Genomic DNA, 18,645 nt, shown 5'->3' on the forward strand with positions numbered 1-18,645 from the left:
GAAATGAGGTTCAGTTATTACTTTCCTCGCACCGACAGTGTCACAGCGACAATACGAGTACTAGGAACGCATCAAATGTATTTGTGCTTAAAATCTAGTGTCTGAAAAACACAAGGCAAGGAGTCATGAACTGGTCTGTGTCCGGGGATCCCAAGAGATCTCCCTCTGGGGAAATAAGCAAACTTCCCACAATAACAAATTTCCCCAGAGCTGGGAATGCGCTTGTTGTATGATTTCTAGCTATAATAGAGGAGCAGCCATGTGCTGGTGAAGTGCTGCCTGTGCTGAGGGCTGAGCAGGAGAAGGCTGTGCCCACAGACGGCTGCTGGGGTCAGGACAGCTTCACTCCCACTCGCGCCGACCGGGCTGCAATGCCATCCGCTCTGTGTCTCCATCTGCAGCCCCGCTATGCCATGCCTCTTCAGACCCTCGCTGAAGTCAGACCTGACAGCATTACCCTGCTAATCCTTCAGAAAAATGGCTCATAAAAGGGGCAGCTGACAACACCCAGATCTAGAACAATAAATTAAAAAAAAAAAAGTAACAAAACGCCCTCAGGCATTTCCTGTAGTATTCATCTTTGTGAAACTGTCAAGATAGGTGGAGCCAAGAAAAACAGAGCAGAGTCCACAAATAGGACTGTACTTTTTATTGGGGGGGGGGAAAAAAGGTCGTGTGAACCAAATCAAAGCACACCGATATTGCAGCCACTGCTCTCATCCCCTTCAAGGAATGCTTTGGCTAGAACAGACTGCAGAAATGATCTTATTCGTTCCCCTGCCCTCCAACGTAACCTCTACTACCTGCAGAGAGTCAGCACCAAAACAACACCCCTTAAGGTTTCAGTCTTATCGGTTTAAATTGAAGTAAATTCAGTTATTTAGAGACCACTTCTTCAGATAGACCTATTTGAAGTTGTTGGAAGGGAAAAACAAAAGGAAATCTAGTTGCTCCTTTACCATTTAAGTTCCTTCTCCTTCAGCCACAGTGCCTAAAAAATAAAAAAATCTATTACTGTACCAAAGAAGTTACACACAAATAAAAGTGGATGTTTCACTGCAGTGTTCCATGATACAAGCGTAAAGTATAATTATTCTGAAAGGAAAACTCCTTTCTAGGACTTCTCTAATTAGATTGCCCTTTCTCGCATCTCTACCATATTAAACTTACTTATCTCTCCTCCAGTGGAGCACGTCTCTCTATTTCTGCATTGTCATTCTCAAGGCAGACACCTGGACTGCTGCAGAAGGAGATTTTAATCTCCAGTAGCGCAAACTGACTGCCTTGCTTCCCTAGGATGACAGGTGTCTCTTTACTCTTTTTCTCCTCCAGGTTGTTAACAGACTCTAGTACGTAGATTATTCAATCACCAGCTGCAAAGAAAATGTCAAAACTGGCAGAAAAGCCCAAGATAAAACACTGGAAACAGAGAGCAGCTCTTCTAAGGCTGAGATACAAAACTGTAAACACTATGTATGTTTCAAGCAAATTTACTTTTAGTCTCTTCAACATGGGCAAATAACTAGTTAAATTCAAATTCAGATCTGGACATCACGAGACAAGAACCCTGGGAAGGCAGAGACAATTTCAGCTACGGGTCACAAATACAAATACCAGCCTCTTACTGAGAGAAAGGTTATTAACTGAATACCAGTAAACACTGATTGCATGCACTTATTTCACCTCTTTCAAACAAGTGAAAAGCAGATAGGCTTGTAACATGAATGTGAATCTGAGGAAAAAAAAAAGCCGCTAGCTTCCAAGTAATCTTATACTTTTTCCTCCTTACAGACATTCCTAGACTATTTCAACATAGATGAAATCTAACCATGGAACACAGGATCCGCAGAGCCTGAGAAGAAATAAATTATTTGGGAGGAGGGGTGGGAAAGGAAGAGGAAAAAAATCCTTACCAACTGACTGGCCTTACTGTGCACTTTTCCAGGAGACCAAGAATTGCTTCTGATGCAGCAGCGTTCAGCTCTGGAGAAGTCAGACAGAGCAAAAAGGGAGGAGAGGTACGAGGAGGGAAGGGAGGGGAGACGAGGAGGGAGGGGAGAGGAGGAAAGGGGAGGGGCGAGCATGTGCACTGCATGTCAGTTTGTTGAGCCCTAACATTGCTTTTGGGAAAGCGAAGAACAAAGCTACTGCTAAATCAGGCTGGGAATTGGTTTACGATGGTTTAAGATGATAAGGGAATGAGATCTTAGTATGACCATTTGGGTTCAAAACAGAGAGTCAGGAGGAAGAAATGTGTGTCCCCACATGTGTATATTTAGAGAACCTGGAATGCCAAACATGCTTTTTGCTCCAAAAGAGAGATCATACTAAAACTTAAAGTCAAGCAGGGTAAATGTAAGAGCTGCAGCCAAACCTGCCACTGCAATTAGTGAAAGATGAAGGCTGTCCACAAGAAAGCAAGATTTCCTTGCTTTCCTACAGTCCTCCAAACTCAACTTACATCTACCTGCAAATCTAAGAGACTGTAAACTAGATGGAGTAGTCATTTCATCTCTTAATTCATGTTTATGTTGCCAGCTGCATCCAAACACAATATGCAGTGCACTGCAGACATTCCTACTTGGAAGGTTTTCACCCTAACGCAGTAAAAGAGACCAAGGGGAAGGGGAAGAGCATACACAATGGCCAGAATCATAGTATCAAAATATTGTATGCACTTGAACATAAAAATATGCCAGCCATTCTCTCACCAACCAACCAACCAACCAAACATTACATCCCAGTCCCACCCTACCATGAAAAGTTAACTGAATTACAATTTTAGTGCCTGAAGGGAGAATGGGAGGGGAACACTCATTGTTTCAACACATCATCTCATCACCATATCTCTGCCGGACTGGGATGAAAAATCAAAAAGCGACCTCTCATCTCAGAGGCTCTACCTCTAGTATCCCAAATTTCCCACTCCTCTCAAGCCATGCCAATTCCTTGAAACCTACTGCATAGCTATCCAATTTATCAACCTTTATTCCCTTGAGCTAGCAATTTTGCTTCTAGGTAACTGTTGTCCACCATCCTCAATCAGATGTTTTCCTGGACCTACAAGCCTCCCGAGCCCACAAAACAAGTCTTGCACACACGCAGAGCCTCGGGAGCTCTTCCAGCTGCATCATGGCTGCACAGCATGATGCAGCAAGTGGTCCCACTGGATGACACAGCTCTGTGAAATTCTGACTCCACAGATCTGCAGTGGGGCATAGGAAGGGTTCAGCTGACCCCTTACCTTTGACTGGCTACTTCCCTCCCAGCAAAGGTTGGCTTCAATCCAAAAATTGAGGAAGATCCCAAATTATATGGTGCCAAGGGAAGAGGCAGCATCAGAGACACTACAGAATTTTTCAGGTCTGCCTCTGAAAAGCTGACTCCTGTGAAGTTCTGCTCTGCTCCTCACCCACGAAAAAACAGACAGGCTGTTCTGGTATCTTCTCGATTTTAAGTAAGCTCTTAGCAGCTGTAGGAAAGACCTATCTTCACACCGCTCCGGAATAACACAAAAAATGAACCTCTTACTGTCACAGCAACATAATTCACTGGAGACTCCCAGGTTTATACACTGCCCTTATGGCTCTAGCAAAGTATTACCGACAACTTGATCCGGCACACAGAGCCCCTGTGGCAGATGCTTATCTTAAAAAATGCAGAACGTCTGCGTGATGGCTAACAGCCTGCCAGGCGGCTCTTCCCCAGCCCTTCTCAGAAACACAAACTCTCCCACCTTTACCCTATGCCCTGCTCCCAGCACTGCCATCCCCAGAACACCATCGCACAGACTTGGAATAAACTGAGAAGCATGTCACTCAGTAAAAATGAACATTTTCCTTACAGGAAAAAAAAATACAATAAAACCATATATTCCCTTCCTCCACATAAAGCCACAAGCCCAATGGGTCCCCAACCCCATCCCCAGAGCAACTCACAAAGGGTTAGTGCAGCCACATTAATTCGGCTGGAAAGGATTTTCATCACCTTGTCTCTTTCCTCGCCTCTTCTGCTGTTTCAAAAATAGCTCTGGCTTGTTTGCTGTACCGCTTATGTCAGTCTGATTTTATGCCTGGCTGGATGTATACAGACAAGCTCGTAGCCCATTAAACACTGACTACCCAGATCTGTACATACATGCACAGTCACACAAACACAAAGCACAGCCCCCTCCCTTGGAGGCCATGCTGGAAAGCTGCTTGTTTTCAGAGGCTTTGCACTGTATTAAGTATGTTTATAGCAGGCCTCAAACAGGGGCTAGAGAACAGACCACAGCCTTTTCTGAGGTTAAAAAGAAAGCAGAAAAGCAAAATAGCGCTAACATCCATCTGTCTTAAAGCTGCAAGTAAGGACCTTCCCTGTGATGAAAATATTTTGAAATATGAATGCATTTATCAAATGACCTAAGGTCATTTGGCTGCATGCTGTTAGTGTTTCTGTTCGTTAAAGACAAACAATCCCTCCCGAAGGCTTTGAAAACTATTATCCACGATTGCCGGGAAGGGAAAGGATCTAGGAAGGTGCAGACATGCAGAAATTCTGGAACAAACTACTCTTAAAAATAACTTCAGGTACAGTCCTGAAATATGAGAAGCTGTCTGAATGAGATTTTTCCTACTAGCACTTTTTAATCACTGGGTTTTCCTGAACAGCTTTTCTTTTCAGAATAAATCAACTTGCTGGAGCCATTTCACTAATCCCAGATTAATTCCATTCAAATCTGGCATCCTTCCCAAACCCAGTAATCTAAAGCTCAGCCCTCAAGACCCAGCTCATCGGCTGTGAGCTGCCTCTGTGATGTGTTTTTAAATGAAACTTTCTCAGCATGCCATGACTCAGGAACATTGGTTACCATGAATTGAAGATTTCCACAAGGAAATGCAGCACAAAGAAATCTTGATTGCTCATTCTATCCATGTTCCTATATAGCTATAAAATCCAATATGCCTTAGCTATTTTATCACATATTATAAAAATAAACTAGTACCTACTGACATTTCTGTATCAAGTGTTCTGCAATTACTTATCTGCTAAAAAACCCTCTGAAATTTAAGAGGAAAAACCACCATATACCATTTCCAGCAGTCACCAGAGTATGAAGATAACATTAAAAAGATGAGCCTCTCAGGCATGATATCTCATTATGGGTGTTTGCTTCTAAATACAATTCTATATGTATATTAACAGGAAAGAACATACAACAAAAGCTCACCATATAGTAGCAAATTAGCATCTTAACGCATAGTGTATGAAAACTAGTTGTTATTTTACATCTGAGGACCTCTTCAAAAATAAACCAGACATGCAAAGAACTGGAACAGACTGCCTGGGGAAACTGTGGAGTCCAATCACATAGGTCTTTAATGTCAACATCAGAAACGAATGGGTAAAAGTCAGTTCTGCCTTGGGACAGAGAGGTGAAATAGATGACTGCCCAAGATCCTTTTCCAACTCTATGGTCCTGGCCTCCTCCTTTTTTTTTTGCTTTTTCTGGGGCATTTCTTCTCTCATCTGCTTACTTCTAGCAATCCCTCTTAGCTTTCACTCCTATTAGATTAGTATCACACTTAGAAATAAGCTTTGAACAAAGTATGAAAATTAAACATTGTCTTCTTACCCATCCTCCTTGTTGAATGATATAGTCTGCAGAATAGTCTTCTAGATACGTCACCCCAAAGTTCACAAGTGCGCTCAGTGGTTCCTGGCCCCGTCTGGTTAACTCCATCAGAAATTGTTGTAGCAGAACCAGAGGTACCAAGACCTTCAAAAAACAAGAATTGTGAATAAATACAGAAAGCATTATCAATACTACTGTGTAGGTAAAACAGAAGAATTCATGTGGTCCACAGAAAAGGTCTGAATCTACAAGTCCAAACATAGCTGGGACTATACACTTCATTTTTGTGAAGACACAAGGCAGAAACACAATACAATTCAGTAAGAAAAATGCACTTAATCTGATAAGCAAAACACCACAGCGTAACTTGAGAGTTTCATAGAACAGACTGCAGTGCTTTCTTAAGCCCCATTTTTTTCCAACACAGGATTCAGATAAAGAAGAGGAACAGGTCCAGAACTTGCTACCCCAGAAGTGGAAAGATGCAGCATTATAGTTTGAAAGGATATGTATCCAAATTGTATTTAAACAGCAAACTCATATACATTCTTGAATAGATACACTACACTAGACAGTCTCTTTAGAAGTTCACACTTGGCTTTCAGACAGGACAGAAACAAACAACTCCTCCCAGCAGTGTAACATTACAGACGTGTTTAAAATGACAAACACAAACCCCTTTCCATATTAAACTCTCCCTCCTATGCCAAATTTAACACATACAGAATTCCCTCCCTCATTTCCTACTCCCATTCCTCCTTCCAAACCTTTTGTCTTTAACTGAATGCTCAGCCTTAACCCAAATGTGAATTGCTCTGGAAGATGCAAGACTCTGTGAACCCACCTCCTTCATATTATACAGTTCTAGACACTTCCTTCTGAAATTATGGTTTTGTTTGCCTAAACAACATGCAGTTGAACTTTTAAACTCTAAATTTATTCTCCTAGAGCACGCAACTGGCCCTCTGGGCAAAGTTTATATGCAGCACTTTGCCAAGCTCAGGAAACTGGTATGAATTGAAGTCATTAGCATCTGAAAAAGCACAATTATGATACAAAAGAAAAATATTTGTAAGTTTTACTGCACCTAGTTTGTGACAACTGCATTGCACATCTATTCACTGTGCAAATAAGAACGTTGTTTCCCAGCTGCACAACGTAGATGCAGGCTAATACTACTGCTCAGACTGAACTCCAAATGCCTCCTTCCTTTCCCAGTCTCCTCCTCCTTCAGCCTGATTTTCTCTTCTGTAAATATCCTCCACCACTATTCCCAGAAATTGCACTTTAGGATGCAAAGCTGGAGGAAGACAAATAGGAAAAGTAGGCTGGGTTTGAGATTTGTACTAAATCCATGGTGGAGTCACATTGAGATGGACCACTAAAAACAGATGGGGCCTTAAAAATGCCTGTAATCTGATAAATTTAAGATGTTCAGCTGATTAACAGCTGACAGAGTCCAACACTATGGCGGACAGGTTATCGTACTGTTCTCCTGGCACGAACAGTTAACACTGCAGTCACTTAACTACAAACAAGATGGTGCTTGAATTTTAAAAGCCTTCAGGTTTTTTGATTTCTTGTAATTAATCTGAGAGGCAGAAGAGGTGCAAGCTTCCAGTGCACAAACATAAGGAGCAGGTCAAGGTGAGGTAAGTGGCAGAAGAAACTTCAATCTTTTTGGATCAAAGAAGAAAAAGCATGCTGTCAAGACTAGGCATCTTTCAGAGGCTTTGGGCACACCCACATAACTCTACAACAGCATGAACATTGAGATCTCAAAATATTTGACATTTACGGTAAGCTGAAGGCAAGAGAAACAAAGGCAAAAAAAGGCTGCTTAGGAAATGAAGGGAGCTCAGATGTTGGCATACTGAACATGACTGTTGCCATCTTCCGTTGCCAACTTAAATATCTAATCCATCCACTCCTCCCAAATTTAGCAAGCCTCTGCAGGCCTCAGGAGCAAGGGACCAAATTCAAACTCTAATACCCAGTCCCATGCAGACCAACAAACACTGCCTGGTTTTCCTTTCCCACTGAAATTATTGACACTGCTACCTTTGAGACCAGTGGGAACAGGAACAGGTTTGCATGATGCTGTCCCTAAATTAATGAAAAAAATTACCTTCACAGTACTTCCATAAAGGTTAACAACAGCTTTCTGTACATAAGAGTAGCTATGTGAATGGTGATGAGATTTAACTAGACCAAAGTAAAAACATAGCCTCAGCAATTCCAAGCAACTGCAATTCCCTCCACCAGTACACCTGGGAAGGAATGCTAGGGGCTATTTATATTTTGACTCAAGAAAAACATACACAATATCAAGCACAGCATGCCAGAAGATAGTTGTCAGGAGAAAACTTCTAGGGAATCATTAAAAAAAACAAACAACTTTACTATCAGAAGATTTCTGATTAATTGTGTAAATGAAAGATTTCTGTCAATTATACTATTGCAATCCCATAGTACAATATTACAAATTCAAATGTATGCAAAAAAAAATTATTACAAAGAAAGTTCAGAGACTTTGAAGAAGCTATATCCAAAGTAATTGCCACTTCTGTGTACCTTTTGACTATTTCAACATAAAATTCATCTAATTCTTTACATGATTATTTCTTACATTTTTCTTGTATTATTCTTTGGCTCCATTAATGAGTCAAAATGGGACATTAAGATGACTGCTAACCTACTTACCAGTTCAGTTGACTCTCAATATCAGTATTTGTTAACCTTTTATCTGATGCACAATAGTGGGATTATGTATTTTGGAGTATATATTCAATTTTAAGCAAAAAACATAAAAACTCAACAGTGGAGTATTTCCATTTTTTATTAAATTTATTTTATTACAGAAATATAATCTGCCCTAAGTTTGAGGTGGTTTTGGTTTTGTTTTAATGAGAGCCTTATTTCAAATACAAGGTGAAGACTCCTCCTTTTCTTTACAGAATCCAACATCATGCCTATTATTTTCACATCACAATTTCTGAGAAATACATGAAATAATTTCTTTTCCTGAAATTTTTTTACTGAGAACCAGCACTTCTAAAGTCTGTGGGTAAACTTTGCTTCTGTGGGATGTTAATGGAAGAACTGATGTTCCTATGTATTAGTTTACCCTGCAATATTTCCTCATTCAGATCGATATTCACGTTTTAGTGACTGAAAACATTCCTCTACATCCCATGTGCTAGTCAGTTAACCAAATCTCTTCAGCAGTTCAAACATACCACTGCACTCTGGAAAAGATCCACATTTTTAAATGGAAAAAATAACGGCTATATTTAGAAGTGTCTTCTTTCTGCTCATGCTTGTATAATGAATAGGTTCTTTGAAAACTGGTATGACTAAAAATGACACCTTCCCAATTGTAAACCAGACAGATCAAGTCTTTGTCCACATTCAACCGCCAAGCAGCTAGCCAGCTGAGTAATCCAGTACCTCCCAGAAGTACATGCTTACCTGCATGCCATGTTTCTCATACAAATAACATCAAGGAAGATTTGCAAAGACTACTTTGAGTCTGCTTTGTGCCACAGAGATACTGGGCCTTTAAGCGATCAGTGTGGCTGAGTGCATCCCATTCAATATATTAAATAGGTGGGACTTTTATACATACGTATGTAGAATAACATATACCTAGAACAGCAAAGGCTGAGAAATTTAAAGTGAGATTTTATATACTAGTTCACAGGCTACTGAAAGCAAAAAGAGTATCTTGCTCTGCAAGATGCCACTACTGAGCACAACAGATACAGCATACATGTAATGGAAAACACATTTCATTTACTAGCTTCAGTGGTTTTATTTCTTCTAGTCTGGATCAAACCACAAGCCTTGATCACACAGAATTCTGTCTGTGGGAAGGTACTTCCACATTTTTAACCCTTTGACATCTGCCATAGCTACTGTGCATCTTCAATTTCTGCTCCACCCAAGAAACTATAGGATATGTAACGGCTGTGAGCATGTAACAGGGAGTGATTTATTATTCTGTTCGGCTAGCTCAGCTAGTTGTACGTTTTCTTATTATTTAGTCATAAAAGGGAGTAAGCTTCAGTTCTCCCAACAGAGTCAATTTAAATATACATCCTTCAGATTTTCACAAACTTGAGGCCAGCACAGCCTCATTTTGCTGCTGTATGCCTGCTAATTAGACCTAACGCTTTGTCTATTTATAGCTACTTTTAAAAATTATTTTTCTAACAGCTTCTTCTTTAGAGTGAAAATTAAGCTAGGTTGAGGCTGGAGGAAAGATATCTAGATCTCTTCTGTTATAAAATACGATTCTGATTAAGATGATAAAGGAATTTAAAAGGAAATGAAACCAACACAAATGTATTCCATCTCCTCAAAACAAGTATTATTAAAGGAACTGCTAGGCATTCCTGAAGCATCAAGCTACCACGAAAACAATACAAACAGATGCTATATTATTCTAATAAAAATTTCCATTCTGGTTTGCTTGTGGACTATAAGTTTTGTAGCAACAAATGTTACGGGTAAGCAAAGATGATGACAAAGACATCTTCTGAATGATATTCTCAATCACAAGCTGATGGGGACCAAAATCCACTAGCCACAGGGGCTGCACAAATGTAGCAGCAATGAAGGCTGAATCATAAACTCCTAAATGCGGCTGATCCATCTACCCAGGGCTGTATCTTCAAGAGGTGTGTACCAATAGCATATGGAGACACAGCAGGCAACTGACAAGCTCCATCCACCTCCTCCCTTGCCAGCTGAGCACAATGACTGGTGTTATGCTTGTTTTTAGTTTTCACCAACTGAAAAGTAAAATGTGCTAGCTTAAGCCACCTTCTTGATAATCAGATTTCATGGTTGTTTAAACTAAAACGCTATGAATCACAAGACGCTAAACTGAAAGCGCACACACACCAATTATAACTGCTGGAGCCATGGGCAGTAACGTGTCAAGCAATGTTTAATAAACTGCTTTAAAAGCGCCCACACCCTTGGTTAGATGATCAGTTTCTGAAGCAAGCAGGGAAATCTAGTTAAGGAAAAGTATTTCTGGGAGAAAAAAAAAAAAAGACGGGAAAAAAGATGTCTTGTTCTATTTTAAATTTAAGACTAAATTTTAACACTCAATTTGTGATTAAATTTGCAAATAGTTATGTCATTCTTTCATTCTTTTTCTGATGCCCACTGAACCCACCAGAGAATAATTAAGATGATAAATTTGAATAATTAATGAAAGATTAATCTGGGAACAGTAATTCTACTCATTCTACATTAAAACTATTATAAGATAGTTCATTTACAGATTTGCACGTTGTTTTAAAAAGAAGTTTCAGTTCATTTACAGATTTGCATATTGTTTTAAAAAGAAGCTTCATATCATTTGAGATAACTACTCCTGAAACCAGGTAGGCACACCATCCTTATGTTTTCTGAACAATTTAAATACTGTGAAGATACTATCAATTTTTATTTTCACCATGTTTAGCACTTTTTTTTACATATATTTTGAACCTGAGATGGGAGCAAAGAAACAGTAGAGAAATATTATGAAAACATCCATCTCAGATTTCATTACAAAACTTCTAAAGAAATAAATCTCTCTTGGGAATTTAAAAATGTTTAATGATTATTTTTAAAAAATTATATCAAGCAACAACTCTAACTTTTTTCATTTTACTATAATAAAGGAAGATTGACCTAATACTTCCATTAGGTAACTTATGGCTAAATTATCTAAAAACTACATATTATGTCCACATCTACCATCTGAGAGTGAAAGTTATTTCATACCAAAAACAAGTGGGTTCTTTTTATTCTTGGTCCTCTGTGAAGCATAACTGTACCTAGTAAAAACACTGTGGACATCAAATAAATGCAAGAGATATCAAAGTGAAAGTCACTTAGTTGGTACCTTGTTCCATCCACTGGCATGAGCAGCTGTCTCTTGTGTGCGCTCTCGATATTCTTGATATGTCACCGGCCTGCAGAAGTTAAACCAACACTGAAAGTTATAAAAGGAAACAAAAGAACAAGAATAAAATAAAATTCTCAGTTTCCAGAGAACAAAATATTTTCACATGTATTACAGCAAATAATTTTCAAGAGCTAACAAGTCTCGCATTTCAGGACATAAACCACCAGCACCAGACAGGGTCAGGAAGGCATCACCTTCTCCCAGTTACACAATTTCATATAATTGGTTAAGTGAATTTCATAATAATTTGATACTCTACAACTTAAAGGACATTAGATAAGTAGGTTCTCTGATATGCTACCAAAATTTCTAAGCTCTTGCATATAATTTTTCATACTCTTAAGACTTTAAAGATAAAAAATTCCACTAAGAAATTCATATGTGAGGTAGAGGCCAATGCAGAATAAAATTTTTATAAACAATATATGCTATGAACCAACACAGACTGCTTGACCGCATTAATATTATGTTAGAGGTGAAGCCTTTATTTGCAAGAAACAGCACTTTTGATCACAAAACCCCCTTTGTATTTCAGTAGATACCTCTATTTTAGACCTATCACATCTCTATTTCTCTGAATTGGGATGATGAAATTCCTCTCTTCCATACTCTTTCCTCCAAGATCATATAGCATCTTAGAATCAGGAACAATAAAGACTATCTGCCGAGTGACAGCAGAAGATGTACTGCTTCAAAAGCAGTTGTCCTGAGCCAGATCATGACAAAAGGCAAGTTCATACTTTAGTTTAAGGGAAATAGTGGTAACGGGTATTGGACAGAAGACTGCTTGTTGAACTCCAAGAACCTGTCATGATCTAACAGCCTACCGTACCATAACATACTTGTTTACATGCGTATAAGAGGACAGGAAAATACAAGCAAAATAAATAAGTATTGCATCAAATAGCACTACTGTAGCAAACATGGGTAAAAGAACAGCGTTAAAGCACACTGGGGAAAACATAATTTGGGTTTGTCATTTTAAGTGCATTCTCTTAACTTCCTTGGTACATCAGTCCCTTTAAAATGCAAATCCAAATGAATCAGTCGGATGAGAACTGCAACAACAGCTGCAGGAAGGATATTATCAAGAGATTAAACAGTAGCACTAGTTTGCCTTATAAAAAGGCATGCGTGTCAACACGTTTTCACAGGCATTTCAGACTTTATAGGTATGTATGTACATACGTATAGAAATAAAAAAAATACTTAGAATGCAAATATTTTCCCATAGAAAACACAAGAAGCCTAGAACATCAGGCTACTAACAAGCTAGAACCACTTAATTTTCAAAGACTTCATCTCATGAACTTTCCAAAAAGAATCAACCTAGACTGCACCAGTTATGACCCTCAATGTGAGACAGTCAGTCAATTATCTACAACCTTTAAGACATTTAAACTTAAAATGCTGTTATTTCAATTTACCATTTTAGACACACAAGAAGGATGGGTTGCAAGGCTTACTGCTAATTTTCCAACTTGTTGCCAGTCTATTTTTTTAGTGTATAGTGAGGTATTTATCAAAACCTCAGCTCTTCAGAAGATACTAAGTACAAGTTTTTAAGGTCACTTGGGACAAATGCCTGGCTTGTAAAGGCAGATAAGCTTCTGCCATTTCTGGAGGAACACACTAAGATATCTTTTGCGCCTTAAGGAGAAACTTGTACCCCACATACTCTTTTCTGTGGGTAAGTAATTGTTAGTTTACACAATACTGAACTTACTTTTTGACCCTATAGAAACTGCATATAGAAGCAGACTATATATATGTTAGTTTCTGAAAGTTAAATGGCGAGTTGACAGAGTGTACTTTTCCCTTGGATGACTCACGGAAAAAGAGACAACCATCTTCATCTGTCTGGTCAGATGTTACATGGCACCTTTGCTGTGAAATCCAGGTCGGAGTCATAGAGTCATAGGATGGTTTGGGTTAGAAGGGACCTTTAAAGATCATGGGCAGGGACATCTTTCACTACATCAGGTTGCCCAAAGCCCCGTCCTACCTGACTTTGAACAGTCAGTTTTAAATTATATTGGTCATAAAAAGTCAACGCTTAGTTGTTGACTAGGGAGTTAGTTAAGGAATAGATGGGCTAGTTAAGGAATCAGAGAATGGTTGAGGTTGGAAGGCACCACTGGAGAACATCCTGTCCAACCTCCCTGCTCAAGCAGGGTCTCCTACAGCAGGCTTCCCAGGACCATGCCCAGTCAGCTTTTGAATATCTCCTAGGATGGAGACTCCACAACCCCTCTGGGCAACCTGTGCCAGTGCTCAGTCACCCTCACAGTAAAAAAGTGTTTCCTGATGTTCAGATGGAATGACTTCCAAATTCATAATCTTCCAGAAGTCTACCATAAACGGTATTACCTTCATGAGGGCATGAGATGCCTCTCCAATGCATGTATGGAAGGCTTAAGCCCCATGCATCAGAAAGTTTACACTAGGCGCTGATATCTAGGCTTCCAGTACCTTGTTGTTCAAACAGTTCATGAAGAACTATGCAAACTCTGAAAGAGTAGTACTAGAGATTCTCAGCTTCTTTTGAGCCATATTATTTAAACCAATCCACAAAACATAGACTCAGATAGCTATTTGCTAATGCTGCCTTCACAACTGCATTTATGTAACTGTCCCTAAAGTAGCACCTTCCAACTCCAGCTCTCTACAAATACATTTTTGGGGGTCACTCGGAACACCCAGAAGTAGTTCATGTGGATCCATTAAAATCACACTGGTAATTTATAATAGAAAACCAAGCAACCACAACAATTTTACCAATTTGCAGAAGACATTAATCAAGATAGTAGCATGCCAAGTACCATGGGCTATTTAAATAATAAGCTTAAACTGGCAGGACAGCTCTTAAGGCACCAAGGTTAGCCCAGGGGCCCACATTTGCTTCAGATGTGTACCCGAATGGTGGTCATAAAGCATCTAACTACTGTCCTTTCAGGGAAACTCTCCCACTCATCTTGAGCCAGACTACAAACAAACCTTCAGCTCCACTCTTAGCTATAACGTAAAAGAAGTTAATCTGGCTACAGCCCAGCATTCATGAAATTGGCAATGGCAATTGGCAGCTGCCAGCTGCTAGTTTCACCAGCAAATCAAACTACTTGAATTAGTCTCAGAAGTTCAATGATAAAAGCTGAGAAGAATTTTAGAACTTACATTACTGCAAAGAGCAAATACCACAAAGAAGCATTCGCACATTACAACACAAAACAAAAAACCAGCCAGATAAAGGAACATTGAAAAAGAAAGGAATGCAATACAAAATGTAGTCCCATCTTTAGAATTTCAGCAGCAGTCACAATGCAAAAGGAAACACCTTCCCTTTGAAAAAGCAAATGGAAACTCACTTGCTAAGCAAGCTCTGCAGTGCTTTGTGCAGATGTTCTTTCAATTCCTGGGACACTTTCTCCCCTAAATGAGCCAGGCAGTCTTCTATTGAGCTCTCTGGATTGGCAGGACTGAACACTGGGGAAGTGTGGCAGTCAAATCCTGTAGTGGTAAATGCTGAGAGAAAAAAGTATACAAAATAAAATAGATTCATATAAGAACACCAACAGTCTCAGATTTCTTATCCCACCAGTTAACACAGTTTACATGAGGGACAAAGAAATCACAACTCTATAGTCAAAGCATGCTATGAACAAATTATAGTAAAACAAGTATGGTCCAAATACATTCTGGAAGTGGTACTTACAAGCCATAGATGACTTCAAGCTACATCTCCCCTCCAGCTCTTATTTCACAACTGCATCCTAACCAGCAAGTTAGCTGAATGTGCAACTATTCTCAATTTTAAGCTGATGCCAACCCTCACGGAGCAGCAAGAGAGCCTCTTTTCCATGGTAAAATTTGCCCACACATGGACGTATCTGCAGCAGTACTAGAGTATAATTTTTTAAAATAATATTTTGTTCATATAACCTTTTCCTTCTCAGTTTAAAACTTCTAAGAAAGGTCTATATGGATGAACGTAAACAGATCTAGAGCCTTTCTACTTCAGATTTCCAATTTGCAACACACATGCAAAGCAAAGATTCTTTCCAAATCACCCCTTGCTGGGACTCCTATAAAAGCCACATCTACAAGTCAAAGTATGCCACAAAAAATAAACCTGGTGGAAGTGAGAAATCTGAGAGTTTAAGTCCACACTACTCTGAATGTTAGTTGCTGAGGAATGATTTCACTTCTGTCATCAACTGGAGCAGCGTAAGGGCTGCTTACATTTCATTATTTATAGTAGCCTATTAAATGTCATTCAATTGTTTGCGTTGGCTAGACTCCACCACTCCAAATGGTAACATTTAACAATTTTACTTCATGTGACAATGTGTAGAAATCTTGTGGGGGGAGGAGGGTAAAGAGATTCAATGTGTCCAAAAATCTCTTTAACTAGAGTACCTGTTACAAATTAACCACCATTATAGTGCACAGAGATTATTGATTGAAATGGGAAAATCTGAAGAGCACCTTCCAAGATTTCTTCATCAAGACGTTTTAGCTCCTCCTCGATTTCTATTTTAATCTTCTCCAAAGCCTCTTTCTCCGAAGCATGTTGTGCCATAAGCTGTTGTTGAGTCCCTAAAAGAAACCAGAGAAATTATTCAAATGTAGTATTTAAATAAGGTAGATAATGGAGCATGACATTGAAATATTAACTATAAAGGAATTTAAGGTGAAAGTTCTATTTCAGACAGCAACATAAAAAGTATGATCCCTTAAGGATCCCTGTAAGGGCACTTATTACAAAAGTTTTATTATATGAACTCAGAAACACATAAACTTCCAGGCCTATTTGAGATAGAATAGGTGCTTTAAATATTAATATATTAAAAAGAATTAGAACTGTAAAGCCACAAACAGAATATATAACAGCTTTAAAAACAAACTTATCTTAAATTTAAGACCAAAATCAAACCAAGGCACATAAACAAGCAGTCATTAAAACTAATACAGTTATTATCAAACTACACCAAAACAAAGCAGACATAGCCATAAGCTTGACTTTTAGTAGTAAATATAAAATTGATATTGATGCCTGTAAAATCTGCAAAAATACTCAGAGCAACTATGTAATAACATCAATGAAGAGTTCTGAAATCTATTAACTGTGCATTACTTCGCTGCTCGTGAGGAGTCTACAGGCCACAATGAAATAATTTAAGACCAGGTTCGCAAGTAACAATAGAGGGAAAGGGCCCCACAATTGTCAGTCAGTTGTCAATTTTCATCTCCTGATCAAGTCATTTAGGAATTTGAAATGGCTGCCTATCTCCAGAAGTACACACGCTGTGGTCTGGGATCACAAATACGTATTCTGTGTGCTGACTCTAGATATCTGGTAACAAGAAGTTGTTTCAGCTGTATCATTCAGGATTACATAGACTCTCAATCATCTTTATTATTATGCTGTAGCAAAACAGAGACACAAAACTGTTTCCAAACAAGCCAAGGTATTTAAAACATTTGAATCTTTAAGGAACTGCCTGCTGAATGTCAACCTTTCCAATAGAAATCTGTATGGCAAGGTAACTACTCAGGTAACCGTTTTATGGGATGGGTACTAATGGAAAGACTAGATGTCTGGGATAGAGTTCCAGCTCAAAACTCTTGCTATTTAGCTGCTTTTTCTTTGGGTTTGCTCATCTTTATTTCTTCCATCAGCTTTCATGTCTTCAAATCCCATTCTTAAAGCACACTACAAAAATTGTTCCATTAACTGCTGTCTTATTTTCACCAAACATTACTGAATCAACAGCCTACCACTGAAATTTTCCTCCTCCTTTCTTTCAATTCCTTAGAATGTCCTAGTGAGAAATAAAATGGATCTCTGTTATATCCACACGAACATAAAAGTGAATTTTGTATCAACTTACTCCTGAAATAAATAAATTGACAAATAAAACTGACCACAAAACTTCACATTCTCGCGTGCCCATGATTTAAACACCACCTCCTGGACGACCTTCTGATAATGTTGCCCATGTCCACTGTTTCTTACTCATGCACCCAAATACTGATCACTCTCCAACCTATCTCACCCTTACTGCACCTACACCAACTGTCTACAGCTCTACCTGGGCATCTAGGCATCATTCCGCTCTACAGACGTTCTTCTCTCAGTTGAAGAAAATAAAAAGGGAAAGGATTTGTGTCTGTGCTGTTGGTATCATCTGACTTAATTTCTTCCTCATCACTTATATTTCACATCCAAATCTTCAGGTAACTCCTGCAACACCAAGTGTAGCTTTCTGGCTTGTCTATCTTCGTTCCTGTTTTGAAGACACTAAATCGTAATCTGGTGGTCTTATGAATGATTGCCTATTTTCTTCGGTTCATCTCTATTTAAATCTGCTTGAACTCACTTTGTGTTGTATCACGTTCCCCTTTCCTTCATAATGGACACATAACATCACTAGTTTTCATATCAGAGTGTGTGAAAACCGTAAAAGCAATGATGTCAGTTAACACCCACAGATGTGTAGTACACTGTGCATTTTCTGTATTTAAAAAACCACTATACAATAAGCTTGCAAGGTCTCCTACATTTGAAAAATAAGTTAAAAATCCACAGAATCAATGCACTGAATGTGTGCTAATGCTTAAAACCTCAGTGTCAATAGATACCTGTGAGACTAAATCTTTCTAAACCAATGTACAAGACAGTGTAAACTGTTTACATTTATTTATGTGAACAGTTTAAAGGAACAACAGATAGTTTAATTCCATTTTACTTAACCACACAGATCATCATCACTACATTCAGAATAACTTTATTTAGCTTCTTAAATCCCTTCTCAAACAGTCTCTCTTTGCGACTCTGAACAATAAATTCCAGAGAGGAGCAAACTGTTCCTCCTTTTGGTTAATGAACACACACCCACTAATGGCTTGTCAGTCCCTTTAAGGTCGCCTCTTTGAATGACCAAACCACTACTTCACAGTCAAGTGCAACAAGTATACGCAAGTACAAACTCTTATTTTAACCTGTGCTTCACCCTGTATATGGAAGGGATGAGGGTATTCAGAAGAGCACCCGTTCTCA

General features: G+C 38.9%; 1 protein-coding gene across 1 annotated transcript in view; it reads right to left on the reverse strand.

Annotated features, from left to right (window-relative positions):
• The window catches only part of BCL2L13 (BCL2 like 13), a 39,553-nt gene that overhangs the window by 8,028 nt on the left and 12,880 nt on the right, over nt 1–18,645 (reverse strand). Inside the window, exons 3-6 of the mRNA XM_050901118.1 lie at nt 16,071–16,181; nt 14,951–15,107; nt 11,523–11,592; nt 5,618–5,761 (exon numbers count right to left, since the gene is read on the reverse strand). Of these exons, the coding sequence (XP_050757075.1) occupies nt 5,618–5,761; nt 11,523–11,592; nt 14,951–15,107; nt 16,071–16,181 (482 nt within the window). The remainder of the gene's footprint in view (nt 1–5,617; nt 5,762–11,522; nt 11,593–14,950; nt 15,108–16,070; nt 16,182–18,645) is intronic.

This window comes from Gymnogyps californianus, chromosome 1 (genome assembly GCF_018139145.2).
Source record: "Gymnogyps californianus isolate 813 chromosome 1, ASM1813914v2, whole genome shotgun sequence".
Lineage (NCBI taxonomy): Eukaryota > Metazoa > Chordata > Aves > Accipitriformes > Cathartidae > Gymnogyps > Gymnogyps californianus.